General features: G+C 37.7%; 1 protein-coding gene across 3 annotated transcripts; it reads left to right on the forward strand.

Annotated features, from left to right (window-relative positions):
• The first annotated feature begins 684 nt into the window (after positions 1-684).
• LOC114530729 lies at positions 685-15,428 on the forward strand. Of its 3 annotated transcripts, none has more exons than XM_028552337.1 (25): positions 685-969; positions 1,950-2,682; positions 2,978-3,054; positions 3,469-3,705; positions 4,318-4,397; positions 5,104-5,326; positions 5,591-5,737; positions 6,555-6,676; positions 7,406-7,483; positions 7,914-8,050; positions 8,405-8,476; positions 8,595-8,659; positions 8,908-8,987; positions 9,426-9,531; positions 10,626-10,693; positions 10,933-11,000; positions 11,312-11,452; positions 11,544-11,618; positions 11,705-11,794; positions 11,883-11,954; positions 12,070-12,242; positions 12,911-13,027; positions 13,491-13,625; positions 13,839-13,928; positions 14,567-15,428. In XM_028552337.1, exons 1-25 carry the CDS (start codon positions 883-885, stop codon positions 14,651-14,653), a joined length of 3,360 nt encoding a protein of 1,119 aa, XP_028408138.1. In that variant the 5' UTR covers positions 685-882; the 3' UTR covers positions 14,654-15,428. The 3 variants fall into 3 exon arrangements, with proteins under 3 accessions (XP_028408138.1, XP_028408140.1, XP_028408141.1); XM_028552339.1 differs by having other exon boundaries at positions 2,981-3,054; XM_028552340.1 differs by lacking the exons at positions 12,911-13,027; positions 13,491-13,625; positions 13,839-13,928; positions 14,567-15,428 and adding an exon at positions 12,529-12,659.
• Positions 15,429-15,633: the final 205 nt, after the last annotated feature.

Consider the following 15,633-nt stretch of genomic DNA (forward strand, 5'->3'; position numbering starts at 1 on the left):
ATGCAGTGAACTCAAATAAAACTGGAGCGATAACTTCAAAATAAAGTCCAGTAATTGGATGAAGTGTATTTGAATACAATCTGCTGATTATATGTCGGGAGCCGCGCAACAACAAAAACGAATTTACTTTTTCTAGATAGATCTAAGCAGAAGACCCTGGGAACGAGGTTGTTCGTATTGGAGGCTCGTCCAATTTTGGCAACATTCTCAAACTTCACTCGTATTCACCAGAATTGTACTCGCTATCGCATCACCTATGCTAATGCTTCTTCTGTGTTATTGTAGGTGTATAATCAGTTAAATACCGTCCTAATACAGCTTATTAGGCCATATTTGTACCGAACAAGTTTAATGATCATTCTGAAAAACTTAAAATAATTTTCTTTTGAGCCTGTATGTACTGTATTTTCGTAAAGATAACTTATCTCAATATTCACAATACTTTTATTCTTCCACACGATAAACAAACATTTGAGCAGTGACTACGAGTACTCAAGATTACTCTTCTTAGCGGAAATTCGGTGGCTTTACCTTCGCCCTGGTTTAACTGGTCGTACGTCCTCTCTACCGGTTCCGCCTACGACAGGATAACTATGGCTTAATAGGGTATCAAGGTAATATTGGGGGTGACCTAAGGGACACCGCTTGCTTTTTGTCTAGCGCATTACAATTGTAATAGTTTTGAAGAATCAAGTTATATTTTCCTTTCTTTGAAAACAAGCAAGGATTTTGCGGTATAATTTAAACATTAGCGCGGAACAGAAAGTGTTGTTGTTTGCTATAGTTTAAGAATGGAAATAAATTCATCAAACGGGATGTTTATGCATTTTTATTAAGTATGTTCATGCAGTCTTTCTGGGTCGCAAGGCCTAAGCTCTATAAATGCAGTCTCAGTTTGAAGGGACGTTGAACGTGAAAAGAGGAAGAAAGAAAAAGATGAATCGGGAAGATCACGAAACAAAATTAAACGTGAGTTCGCCTCATCAGGAGATTACACAAAGCATTAATATGACTAACCAGTCCATTTCACCAGAACATAATTGAAATCAACTCGGTTAACCTTTATAGGTAGCTCCTAAACTCCATGTTGTCTTGTTATCGTGTTTGCTCGGTATGATATGTGCAAATTTGTAAACGATCAAAGTTTGGCCAAGCTTCAAGATTGTTTGCGGAATTGAACATATGATACTGAATACAAAATATTTATACTAATTATAAAATATCATAGAGTTGACTGCAGACGAGCCTGACTGAAAAGTGTGCAAATGGCATGCTTTGGATTGCAAAATAATACTAGTAAATAAATAGAAGGTGCACCCAATATCTCGGTTGCACTATACATACTTTCCACACTGGCAGAGGAGCTTAGGTTGACTTCAAATCATGAATTAACTTTCGATTTGACCCTGACTGGAAAGTACATGTATGCAAACTGTGCAACCTAGATTTCAAAGAATTACTAGTAAATATATAGGAAACATCAAATTGCACGCCTGACATCTAGGTTGCGCTGTACAAACTTCCCACACTAGGATTTGACTGTGGAACAAAAATTACTTTCTCAAGTGGTATTTTGATGTTGATTTTCTGACTATCGCAAAAGCAGGGGAGGTAGGTATTGCATTTGCCTTGCATGTTGTTGCTGGAGTTCATTATGGCCAACCATTTTGCCTTGTTTTAATTAATACCAGAATTATTATTATTAGGGCTATAGTCACTACAATACAATATATATAATATTGTAATTGTACTGTTACAATATCTCTCTGAGTCATGGGTTTTCTAGACATTTAGTGTTCAATCATGTCTCACCAGAATATGGCTTGGCCTAACATACTGAACTCTGGTTGTTACCAGTGAATAAAAAGTCCAGTTTATTTCCAGAATGAGGTGATTTGCCTCAAATTATTTGGTCTGAAAAATTAATGTACAGTATACTGTGTTTGTAGGAGATAGAGGCGTTTATGGAGGTTGATAATGTTGTGGGCAACACAACTGAACAAAACCTAGTGGATGTTGACACAGCTAATCTTAGCAAAGACACAATTACATCTGGTGAACAACTGGAGCAGAATGATGCAATATTAGACACAATTAACATGATTGTCAGAGATATTGATGAAGTGACAGATAATATTGACAACACTGTGATGCAAACCCTTGGCTGCAGTGGCGATCCAATCGACATTCAACTAGCGGCTGACTTTGAAGATCTACCTGTGGGTTCATTATGTGATATTTCAATGAATACTTTGTCTGATGTGGATATGGTCCCAGGTTTTGGTGATAAATATACAGTAGATACTGCTGGTGATATTCCTCAAAATGAAAGCCAGACAGTAACCAGGGATGCCAGTATAAATGATGCAATTATGAATGATGCTATTATGAATGATGCCAGTATAAACGATGCCAGTATAAACGATGCCAGTATAAACAATGCCAGTATAAACGATGCAAGTATAAATGATGCCAGTATAAACAATGCCAGTATAAACAATGCCAGTATAAACGATGCAAGTATAAATGATGCCAGTATAAACGATGCCAGTATAAATGATGCAAGTATAAACGATGCCAGTATAAATGATGCCAGTATAAATGATGCCAGTATAAATGATGCCAGTATAAGCGATAGTATTGCAAAACGTAAAAGAGGACGACCAAAAATGAGCAAAGATGGTAATTAAATGTGACTTAATTATATTGTTTAGTAATTATACTACCAAATCTTAGCAAGGTGTCACACTATGTATTCATGACATGCTAGAGTTTTAGATTTTTGTCTGTCCGTCCGTCCGTCTGTCTGTCTGTCTGTCCAGAATAAAAAGCATTATGTTATTTGTCAAGAATAAAAAGCATTATGTTATTTGTAATGGCTATTTCCTTTGTCAGTGATTATCAATGATGCATCACACAAAGAGGTCACACTCCTAAATGAACTGCATTAAAAGATCACACCATTTTTTTTTAACAGCAGCAGATGTAAAGAGACTAAAAAATGAAGAGCTGGTGAAACTTTTACCAGAGGAGGGAGGGACTGTGTTATCAAAGGTATTATGGTTCAATCATATGATAATTTTTTAAACATATACCATCCTTCATCCTGTAGGCTGTGGAACCATTCGGAAAATGGGATGGGACACTAAGAAAAAGGGCACTTTCTCATATAGTAATAATTACATATATTTAATGGTTTCTGTGTTTGGGATCCAAAAACGCCGAATGTTGCAATATCACCTTTGGCTCGTGTTTCGCGCGCTTTTCTAAATTTTCTTAACTCAAGCAACGTTCCCAAGTGTTTCGATAATGCCATCGAAACACAGGAAACCATTAAGCAATTAAATTTTCGTGTTTGGATGGCCTGAAGGGGGGGGAGCAATCGAGGGGGGGGGGGGCAATCATGTCGAACTACGATTGAATGAAACCCGGCTGGCTAACCTAAGTATTATTTTGTTGGTTTCATAGGAAGCGTCTAAAACATTTCGCGAAATTCTTAAACGTAAGAAAAGACTTCATTGTCCGAGAGAGGGATGTGGAAAAAAATACACGTGTTTCAAGGGTTTTGAATACCACGTTGTGAGATGCGGGATTTCTGTCACACTCGTTGCACCTACTAACTTCATTTGCGATCATTGTGGGAAGGTTTATCACAGCGCTCCAGGACTGTCCTATCATAAACGGACAGCACATGACAATATTAAGGTAGGATTTTTATAAAGTCTGACAGCACGTGAGAAGATTAGGAGGGTACAGTAGGATTTTCATCGATTCTGATGACAATACTAAGGTAGAATTTTCCTCAAGCCTTACCATAAGCAGTCCAGACGTTTTTCTTCTCGTGGCGCTCGCGCATTTACGCGAGTCTACTCGGTCTATTTTTATGTCATAATAAAAAATAATAGACTGAGTAGACCACGAGAACGAAAACATTTCTGGGCTGCTTATTGTCTTAGCACGTGACAAAAATTACGGTAGGATTTTAATCAAATCTCACAGCACGTGACAAAATTCGGGTAGGATTTTCATCAAGCCTTAGAGCACGTGAAAAAAATTAGGGTAGGTAGTTAAAATAATGACTGTCGGTCAACGGGTTTTCGATGTTACTAGAAATTCTCGGACGAGTTTACACGATGCAATTTTCCATGCAACTTGCAGTACAATTCTATTCTTAAGAGATGTAGATTAGTGAAGAGTATTCGAAATATTGGTGTAAGGAAATCATCCGTGGAGTGCAGCATAAGCAGAAAAGTTGTGTAGTGAAGTAAATTTGCACTGCAATTGCCTACAGGGTTAACATTGGCGATGTTTTAACAGGAAACCCAAGAAACTACTGAAACGGAGATTGGTCTAGCTAAATCAAAATATACGCTACGACAGCGCGATGAAACTGAGAGGTGAGTGAACGTTTGTTGTGCAGCCTCGTACCCAACCTCTTACCCAGGGTTTTTCTCGTGCCGAGAATTTTTTCGTATCCAGGTGCGTTTTTGCATTCAGCTAATATATAGAGATCGGTGGCTAAGAAGAGCGCGCGGAGCTTCTGGGGGTGGTTTGGGGTGCTTGGGGTGGTTTCGTTCTGTCGTCGTGTCTACCCCAAACACGCGAACATCACATACGGCTCATTAGCCTTAATATTTCTGCGCGTAATATAGGAACCAATCAAAATGCTCCATCTATTTCGGTTGGATGGTCGACGAAGTCGAGGATTAAATGTAAGCAAATGACTGCACGGGGCACTTAAATTTAAAACAAAACGATGTCTTACGCAAAATGAAGTATCTAATGTTTTTTTCCCGAAATAATTTCAACCAAATTTTTCGCTTTTGTTGATGTTTTTCGGTGCAACTTGTTCTCCTCGTTATCTCGCCGAAAAACTGCTTTTGTGATTTTCACGTGATATTCCGATGTCTTAGCAATTAATGATCCTATTTTTCTTTTCGATCATCAACTTTGTAGTTGTGCTTTAGCAATGACTACGAGTACAAGATTCGTCAGATGGCGTAGGCAAAAGCACCGAATTTGGCGCGAAAATGACGAATCTTGTACTCGTAGTCATACTTATTGTCGTCACTGCTAAAGCTCCCTATTGTCATCACCTTGCAGTAAAAGCTACGTCGAAAAACCAGTGGAAAATGATTCAGATTCCTCGTTTGACGGATCCGAGCGACCATCAGTGACCATGCGGGGAACGGGTTGGATGAAATACGCTGAGAAGCTGGAGGATGAACCCGCTGATGAACCTGAGGAAATGAAGACGGAACTCACCAACATGACTGCGATGACAGAAGCTTTGAGACATAAAAAAATGCTGAAATGTTCCAAGGATGTGAGTTTCGTTCCACCTTGGTTCCTAGGTAGTCCAGTAGTGTGTGTGTCCAGTTTTGTATATTGCGGTCAGTGACGTACGGTCGCAACACTTCACTTCAACTTGATTGTACGTGCGTCACTGACCGCGATATATGTAACTAGACACACAGAAAGGAAAATGCGGCAAATGTTGAACAGGAAGATCTTTACTAGGTTATGATTAATCAATATGAGATATGATTAAAACGATGATATGAGATATGTTTTTTTCTATCTTTTGTAGTGTGGTCGTTATTTCAAAACTGCTTCAGCAACTTACCAGCACGTTAAAAATTGTAAGGGCAAAGAAAAACATCGTTGTAAATTGTGTGGCAGAATATTTTTGAGCAGAAGTGGATTAAGAACGCACATTATCACTTTACATCGAAGGGTGAGTTTAATGACAGTTTTATAAATAAGGGCTCTTTGAATTTTTTGAACGAAATTCCCTTTGGAAACTTTTACCAACGGACAATTTGAATAAAATTTTGGCAGGGGATTTACAAACTTTTACCAGGGGACAATTTGATAAAATATATTAGAAAAAACAAGCTCCGAAAAACAGCATCTTGTGAACTTAAGTTATGAATTAAATTGTATTTCAACTTGCAGAGAAATGGTTTGTTAGCGAAATATTTGCGCATTTTATTTTCAATTTAAGTAGCATAAATTATTATATGGCTTTTCAAAATCCTCTATTCTGATTGGTTGACGAGCGGTCCGTAAAATGCGGATCTGTATCAGTAACTGGACCAGTATCCCGGATGTCTCATGCAGTTCAGCCATATAGTAAACCGATTATTGATCTCGCTTGTTATCTCTGTACTGTGAAATATCAGACCGAGGCTTTTTAGATACTGATCAGTTATTAAAATTCTTAATTCAACTTGAATGCTCTCAATCCAAAAGCAAATATGCAAACCGTTTCTCTGCAAGTGAAAACCCCGCCTTATAAAAAACAAGACAACAATTTTGCGTTGATGTTTCAACGTTTTGTCAAACGTATTATAGTTATATGATTTTTAAACCGGTTATAATAACATTTACAAGCTTGCTATTATGATATGTTCCAATAATTTATCATCTCTTATCAATGCTGACAGAATGTATTTATGTACAGAAGGATACTCCCCCCGTCGGATGTGCGGATGCACCCCCCTGTCAGAGAATGTTTCACTAATGCTATCTTCTTCAATTCCCATATTCAGAAAGAACACAATAGTGACGATGGAGAAGAAAGCGAATTCTCTGAAAGCGAGGAGAAAACTGTACCCTTGAAAAGGCGATTTCCTGGAAAAAAGTTCGATTTTAAGGAGAGTACCAAAACCTGGTAAATAAAAGTTACAAACAAGGAGGAATTTCGTTTTTGACCTATCAGCAAATTTGATAACATTTTCAGTAACCCAACAGAATGCATAAATTTTGACTACTCGTTGACTACCGGTAAAAAGGTACATTATTCACCATTTTACATGAATTATGACAGCTTTAGCCATTCTGATTGGCTTTGCTTGAAAAATGTAAACAAATTTGCCTATTAGTTTAAAACGAAGTTCCTCGCATTTTTTGTCAAATTCACGCTGATTGGTTTGACAATAACAACAAACCTTTCCCCTTGTTGCTTTCAAGCGGGCAATGCGTGACGATAGTTGATCATCAAGGTCAATTTTTTTAACAAAGAAGCAGAAAGAATCGGCCAGGTTTTCTTACAAACAAAATCGCTTCTAAGCAGAGCGATATCGCAACTGAAAGTTACCTGATAATCAACTACCTTGATTATATCGAAATATCACCAAATTCACTGAGTATCTTTGGAAAGAAAACAACCCTATCATTTTTTTTAACGGGAAACTTTTTCCAAGCGTTCCTTTAAAGATATCCATAGTCAAAACGTTAAACCTTCTAAAATTGTTTCACAGACTCAAATTCGCAAAAAAACTGTTTTTAAGGTCGATATGCTGTAAACATTTTCACTATGGTGAACACAGTTAGTTATAGAGAGAAATGCCATAGTTGAGGTGACTTCTTTTAAACCATTCTCACTGTTGTTTTTTTGTAGGTACAAAGAGTTTCTTTCAGAAGCATCGTTTACATGCTGGAGGCCCAGTCTTAAACACTGGAATCGTCTCTCTGCAAGGTAATGTTCTTAGGATAGAAGAATAGACCACTTGCATAATAGACCGACTTATGATCTGGGTAACAAGAAGAAAATAAATCACCACAGCTAAAAAGAGCATACCAAAATTAGTATATAATTGCCACGCTTGGTTGCAAAATGTCAAGTATTACGGAAAATATAGCCATGCGAAATTGGCCATTTTTGTATACTTTTGTAGTACGAGCGGAAGTGTGTAACTAATTTAGTTTAGTCGTTAAGAATATAGCGGTGAAACTGCATTTTTCATGCTAGGCAGATGTAAATAACGATATTCTTGAATGCAGAATTAAAACACCAGTGATCTGTTTGAAATGAAATACAACCGGATCGGTCTGGTCGTTTTACCGTATAGAGGGAAGTGCCCTTTGTATAGGTTCATTGCTAACGTAAGTTTCTTTGAAAATTATAGTGAGGCACAAAGCTATTTGCCTGTTAGAAAAATGTCTCCCGTCTTCAGGATTGAGGCGGTAAAAGGAAAAGGTTCGACTCCCGAGCTCGAGAAAGAGTATCAGTTGCCGCTGTTTACTTCGGCGCCGGTCAATTCAGGTTGTTCATTTGCATCATAATAGTTGTAGTAAGATTGTATTTCATTGTCACCGGGAACACGAGAGAATTTCGCCCCCCCCCCCCCCTGGGTGCATTGAAAGGACAAGTAGAAATATAACAGGGTCTCTCTCGTGCATCACAATTTCCGGATGTGAATGCAGGGGTTATTCAACTGTACTTGTTTTATCGACTAGAAGATGTCAAATTTTTAAGTAAACAAATTAAAGTAAAAAGTTAAGATTAAAGTAAACAAACATCTTGCAACGGAGTCGCGATGGGATGAGCTGTATTAAGCTCAGTTCTTATGCCTAATTTTTGTACAATTCTTAACATCATGTGTAATTTCTTTCACAGCCGCAAATTTACTTAACATTACCTTTAATGTCGGTGGCTCGGTTTGGGCTATGGACTGGGTACCAGTGCCAGGTACGTCAAAGCATGTTATTTTTGAACCAACATGTTGTGTGCATCTCGGCTTGAAGGCATTTCTGGTCTAACAATGATTATATTGCTTAAAAGTTAAGGTTACTGGGTTTTTTTTCAGTTGATGATCATGATGAAGACTGTGATCAATATATTGCCGTTGGATGTCACAGTGATCCAGACAAGGTATTTTGTATTAGTGAATATGGTAGTACCTCACATTATTCCTTGTGAATTTCATAAGAAAATAACTCCTATATTACTATTCTTCAACAGAACACTTTAGCTCATTAACTTTAGGTTCGGCACATGAAAAATTCGTCGTCTCAAACTGATCCTACTAATAATTTGTTTAACTGTTCTTACTCTTGTTTAAAATGCCTCCTTAAGATTTATAAGGTTTATTGATAATTATATAAAAACTTTTCTTCTAGACCCACTTGCTCTCCGAGTGCTACAGAGAAAAAGGTGTTTTGCAAATTTGGCGAGTTCCCCATCTTCAGAATAAAACACGGTAAATATTTATCATTTGTGGCTGGATTTTTTCCATGATAGAAGATATAGATAGTGTTTCCGAATGTTATTCTACTTTAAAGGCACTGTTACACTATTCAGTTTTCCATGCAACTTGCAATGCAATTCTACTTACGATTCGAGCAAATTTTTACCAATAGACACTCCTCAACATAAGAATTGCATTGCAAGTTACAACTTAAGAAAATTGCATAGTTTAACAGCGCCCTAAAAAAGTTCGCGAACATCGAACGTATATTCATGTTTGTAACATAATTATATTGTATCTATGGCGATTTTTTTGTTTTTGCAATAATCACATTTCACACGAATCAGTCCTATAGGACATATACAGCATCATTATTCTCAGGGCCTGCAATCTATTACACTATATATAGTACAATCCCTCAAGTGATGCTACATACATTTTTGTTTATAGACCAACAGAGAAGGCCGAGTTTAGTTTTGGCATTGTGTACGATTATGGACCCTTGTGGGATATTCGGTGGTGTCCCTCGCGGGCCTGGGACAAGTCGTCTCCACAAGTAAGTTTTTATACTAGTCGTGTCCATTTATAACAAGTTGTGCTGACTTTTCGGGTTGAACGTTCCGCGTGGAAGAATGTGTCTTTTATATGAACCTTTCACAGATTGGTTTCACAACTTCACATCATGTGAAACAACAGCAAGTAGCCAGCCTAACAATCAGCCCTGCGATGCTAATATTTCGGTGTTGATTGGCTGTGAAAACAAATGAAATTTATATCTCATTAACAAAAAATAAATTATGTAACTTAAAAAAATGATATGATTTTATGTACTTTTTGAGGTTATTGAACATCAATAAAGGAGGAACAAGGAGGAATTTTGTTTTAAACTAATCATATTTGTTTACATTTTTTAGGCAAAGCCAATCAGAATGCCTAAATTTTCAATACTTCATGTAAAATTGTATATATTGTACTTTTTATCAAAATGTATGCATTCTGATTGGCTTACTGAAAATGTAAACAAACCTGCTGATTGGTCTAAAACGAAATACCCCCTTGCTTATAAGGGGTTGAATACATAATATGAAGTGCAATTAGTAACAAGTGGTAGTAGTTACAGTCGAGAATAAACAAATATAATTCTAAATTGAATCTTGTTTGGTTCTAATCGCACCCTGGAAAGATTAGCCTTAGGATTATCTACTGGTGAATTCTGGACTTGAAATCATTACCTTACTAATAATCTTTTGTACGATTAAATATTTCAAATACATTATGATTTTTGGCACTTCACTCTATGTAGGTAAATTCTAGAGGTTTAAAGGGTCTCAATTTCGAGTGAAATTATGCACACTTCGAATTCAAGCCAGGAACAGTTGATTAAAAAACGAGTCAACTATCAGTCCTCCGGCAGGAATCGAACCTACGCTTTTGCGATGCCGGTGCAATACAAGACGCTAAGAAATTAAGACCCTTTAAACCTCTAGAATTTCAAATACATATCTCGTAATGAGATGAAATTGAATCATAATCGGATCTCGCGAAACAAATGATTCGATGTAGCTGGTCATCGCAGTAGGTAATATAAGTTGTATTGAACGAAATACAGAGATTAGTTGTTGAAATAATCGTCCTAAATCATTCATCTAGACCGGTGAACTTCGTCGTCTAGGGCTGCTTGCTTTGGCGTGTGCTGATGGAAAAGTTCGAATTTTTAGGTGAGGAGAAATTTTTGGTACATGGAACAACATGCCGGGTTCCTTAAGAACAGCTACCATCTTTGAAACGGTTCAATTTGAATTCTTTATACCATACGAAACCCACTTAACCCACTACTGTACCATACGAAACCCACTTAACCCACTGATGTACCATACGAAACCCACTTAACTCATTACTGTACCATACGAAACCCACTTAATTACCCTGAGTCAACTTGGTCATTTTTTATTTCTAGTGTGCCATTTCCTGGCTCACTTCTGGAAAATGATGCTGGCACTGATTCTGAGAGCTCTCCTGAAAACTGTAAGTTTGTTCATGCATTTATTGCTGATAATTATTAAGTAAATTAGCTTGAGGTACACCACGTAAGTTTAATACTGCAAAGCTTTCGGTCCGTTAACCCATTTGATCAATTGACCTGATGAAGGCCCGGGTTAACGGACCGAAAGCTTTGCAGTATTAAATACTTACGTGGTGTACCTCAAGCTAATTTTCTTATTGATGTCACCATTCAAACATACAAGAATATTGATTTTTTTATTGCTAATCCATTGCGGAATGTTAGATCAGGTCAGTTTCGTTAGAGTTCACGATGACTTTGTTTCCTTTCCTAGCGCTCTATCGTGTCGTACCTCACCTGGTGCTCTCCCCAGGCTCTTTGTGCCGTAAGTACCGAGATGAATGCGGCGCCGCGTGGAAATTGTCATGGCAACCTATATATGGTCACAAGAAAATCATTGCATCATATACTGATGGTAAGACTGTTTTGCAAGCTAGAAAAAAAATTGGTTCGTTCCATGTAGCTTGTTCGTGCGATGTGCTTAATGCTATTTCTTCTTATCGTAGGTACTGTTGCAGTCTGGGATCTGGAGACAAAAAATCCCGTTTTAAAATCGACATCCGAAGACGGCCTCACCGAACGTGAGTTGCCCACGCATTTCTTGGTCTTATTTTTGGCGAAAAACTCAATATTTAGTGCCACTCACGTTCAATATCTCATTATTTAGGCGTCTTTCCAATTTCCCACTTCCAAGCTCATGATTCAGTCATTCGTTCTTTGGCCTGGTGTCCCAGTGAACCAAACTATATCGCAACAGGTACTGTAAAACATTATTTTGTAAAACAAGTATTGTAAAAACACGACATGAATATTCAAAGTAGCTATACATTTTTCATACTTCACAGGTGGCTATGATAGACTCATAAAAATTTGGGATCTTCGCCATCACTCACAACCTGTCCTCTGCTTTGCAAAAGGTTGGTCACAGGGAAGAAAGTGTTTTAAAAACGGGAAAACCCATATAAATAATGAATTTACGAAGTTTATTTATTAAGTTTAATTAATTTACTTTTACCCGTTGTTGTCTTATAGCGTTAAGTTATCATCTTACCTGGCCAATGCACCTGGGGATATTGCTGTACAATACCGATTCGATGAATCGCGTGAAAGGCACTCGTTGCTTGGATTACTACGCGAGCTCACGGAGTGAAAAGTATTCTGGGCATGTCACATTCAGTTATGTTTCCCAGAATGCATCCGCATGGGTGAGAACGAAATCTCGAAAATAATCAAAATCTCGCACTCTAAATTTCGTACATTTCTTACCCAGTGGCGCAGCCAGCCTGACGATTTGTCCCGCTATGTAAATTTCGAGTTATTATAATTATTCATTTCTTTAGAAATTTATGGTTTTCACAGTCAATGCACAGCAAAATATTAGCAAAGCGGGATAAATCGTCAGGCTGGCTACGCTACTGTTCTTATATCAAAAGAGTTGGCCAATGTTTTTAAATACTCTTTAGAGGTTAATTCAAATTTTTGTGTCTTCAGCATTGAAAAGTGCAATGTGGCCCAAGTTGTAGTTTTGCATTTTGTTATCTGGTCATGACTGAGCAGTTTATTTCATGACATTCAACCGCTGTAATTTGTGTGTGCCCGTTTCATTATTGGTGGCTGTTTACGTGAGCCCGGTTACCCGAGATTCCACGAAGCGTGAGAGGACTTTGAGGTATTGAAATAAGTTTTTATGACACCAAACAAGCACGTGCTATTGTTGTGGTGATTATACGACTGCCAAGATCATGCATGTTATCTGCTCATTTCAATACCACAAAATCCTCTCACACTTCGTTGAATCTCGGGTAACCGGGCTCATGTAAACAGCCCCTTAGTGATATAACAATAATGAAATACGAATTGCTTCAATCTGTAGGACAACGACTATTCTAATTGGATAAACGTTGTGGCGGGCGTTGATGCTGCAGGAGCCATTTCAATTAATCATTTAACACCAGCACTTGCTCAAAAAAACCGAAAAAATGTTAAAGTGGTAAGCACTTTTGGTAATAAAAATTACCCGATCTTGTCACACTGCCTGCAGCACTCTGGTAAACACCTGATTTCATACAGGGTGTGTCAAAACTCTTCAAAAACCTCCAGCAATGCTGGACAAGTTGTCTAATTGTGACTATTAGAGTGCTTCTTCGCCTTGCGTAATCGTGTGGAAGTTTTCTTAACGGGGAAATTCTTAAGGGCTCAAACTATGTTGGCTATTAACTTAGTGAAGAGTACATTAACCCCCCCAAAAAATCATTCCTTTTAGGTACATATTAAGAAGCTTCTAGTCGGTTTCTATGAAATTCGGTTTCCATGAAATTCCTCTCCATCGGAAAGAGAAGAATTTACTCATGGGTTTCTTTGCACATTCTGCACTTAACCCAAAAATTCACCGAAAATATTCAAAAAAGTCACGTCTCATAACGTAAGCCCTCTTTTTATCTCTTTCCATGCAGCCACTGTTCCGTGCCCTGTTTGAACCAACTACCGAACACCAAGATCCAACTATTTCTGCAGAAGATCTCCAGAATAAAGCGAAAGAAACTAATGAAGAATATCCTTTCAAGATCGTGTTCAAGGATATCCACCCAGTAAGGACCTCTGTCATGGTATAGGGGGTATACAGTAGACCTACTTAAATGTCAGAACATATAGTTTCTCTCCCAACCAGTGAACTCTGTTTCAACTGGATCGATAACTGGGACGCCATCCTTAAAACCAATATGAAGCCAAATTAATTATAGAAAGTTGGTTTGGAGAGATTTTTCCAGTATTATCTCATCGGCCAATTTTGTTTCTTTTAGTTTGCTGTTAATCGCGGGGGGAAATACCCTTTGTTCGATGATGAAGCTTTTGTCATGCCTAATCAACCAACACATACTGCACTACACAAGGTAGGATTCATTAATCAACGATAGAAAGTATACTACCACTAATCAATACACTGGTGGTTAAAACGTACAGGTTGTTTCCGTTTGATGAAAAGGGACAGAATTGTGCTGTACCCCACGAACATTGTTTATATTTTTGTTCAGTGGTGAATTATCTGGGTGGGGTAAAGGCTTCAAATTGCTACAAATTATAAGCATAATGGTGTTTAATGGTGACTCTCTGGCAATCTAGCATTTTATCATCTTTAATTTTTTGAACAAACACTCATCAATCCCTCGCCCAGCAAATGAACTAACCCCCCGGGGACCTCCCCTCCCCACCCCCTACGAAACAGATTTAGACTTGATAACAATCATGCTCGTGGTGTGCAGCTGAACAACATTGTTCAGTCTTGCTTTCATTAACCGAAACAACAATTTTATGCGTGTACTAAAGAACACCCTAGTACAGGTATCTCGTACCTCGAGGCATAGCTCAGGTATTGTTCAAAATGTGTATGTTTGACTCTTTTATTCTTGTTAGTAGCACTTGAACCGGAGAAGATTGAAAGAAATTCCTTTATGCCTCAACTAATGTGTTCGATGATGACACAGTAATCTTCACGTATTCTTTATTTTTGAATTTCCTATTTCTCTTGCAGGTTCGATGGAATCCAAATTTCAGCAGCTATTATTGGTTAGCGACAGGCGGCCAGTCAGGTCTGGTGAGATTGTGTTATATCAACTAGATCATCCTATCACAAAGATTTTCAACATTTTGTTGTGAAGATTGTCAGGTATTGGGTATACACGCGTACACAACAAACGTTGCTCCATTTTTTCATATGTACTGTATATGGTGGGAGGTAGTATACAAACCAATTCAGGGGCATGGAAACCATGTGGAAATTTAATATTTTGACAGCGGTCACCTGTTTGTTGTCTTCTACGAAGAGAATAGGGAGGTTAAGATCTACTTCCACTACCAGTACCGATACGAAAATACATGACGTATTACAGTTTGGCAGCGCGGAAATTTTAAAGCGTTAAGATTGTGACTTCCGTAAGAAGTAAATAAACATTATTTTAGAAGTAATTACAATCCTTAAGTCTCACCAAACAAAGCAGAAACATTATAAAACTAAAACCTAAATAATATTATTAGAAAACTACTGCAGAAAATGACAATAATACAGTATATATAATTCGGTACTTCGCCTACCTATCCACTTCCATTTTCAGCCCCAAAACGGTACTCGCGACTTCCAGTGTTGTCACATTTTGGACGATTGTTACATCTGCGCATGCGCGTGACTGATTATTGGTATCGGTACTCGTAGCGGAAGCCGATCTTAACCTCCCTAATAACATGGCAACTGCTAATCCTTAATGGATTACTGCTTAGATATTGTCTTGTATAAAGACAAATGCCAAATCACAAACTGCTTGTCATTTTCTGCTCTTCTTCTGAATAGAATATTTATGTTTCACCAACGAGGTGAAACCGAGTTGACTACATTTGACGAGAGAGAATGGTGTAATTGCTATAAATATAGCCTGAGCTATGTAATATTAAACTTTTATTAATTCTCATCACAAATTCTCACTGTATTACTGGCTGGTTTCACTACTTATTTATAAGAGCAGATATACCATGAGTAGCTCAGCCAGTCGGATTACAGCAGTAGCAGCTCATATCCAATGAACAGCTATATTATAAAAGCTGATA

The sequence above is a fragment of the Dendronephthya gigantea genome, unplaced genomic scaffold (genome assembly GCF_004324835.1).
Source record: "Dendronephthya gigantea isolate DGI-Jeju-01 unplaced genomic scaffold, DenGig_1.0 000065F, whole genome shotgun sequence".
NCBI classification, from domain to species: domain Eukaryota; kingdom Metazoa; phylum Cnidaria; class Anthozoa; order Malacalcyonacea; family Nephtheidae; genus Dendronephthya; species Dendronephthya gigantea.

Excerpts from the sequence above, each read along its gene's own strand:
- LOC114530729 (XM_028552337.1), top strand. The coding sequence starts at position 883 with ATGCAGTCTCAGTTTGAAGGGACGTTGAACGTGAAAAGAGGAAGAAAG. Across the intron at positions 7,484-7,913 it reads TGGAATCGTCTCTCTGCAAG|TGAGGCACAAAGCTATTTGC; the intron begins GTAATGTTCTTA and ends TGAAAATTATAG. Across the intron at positions 12,243-12,910 it reads CCCAGAATGCATCCGCATGG|GACAACGACTATTCTAATTG; the intron begins GTGAGAACGAAA and ends TTCAATCTGTAG.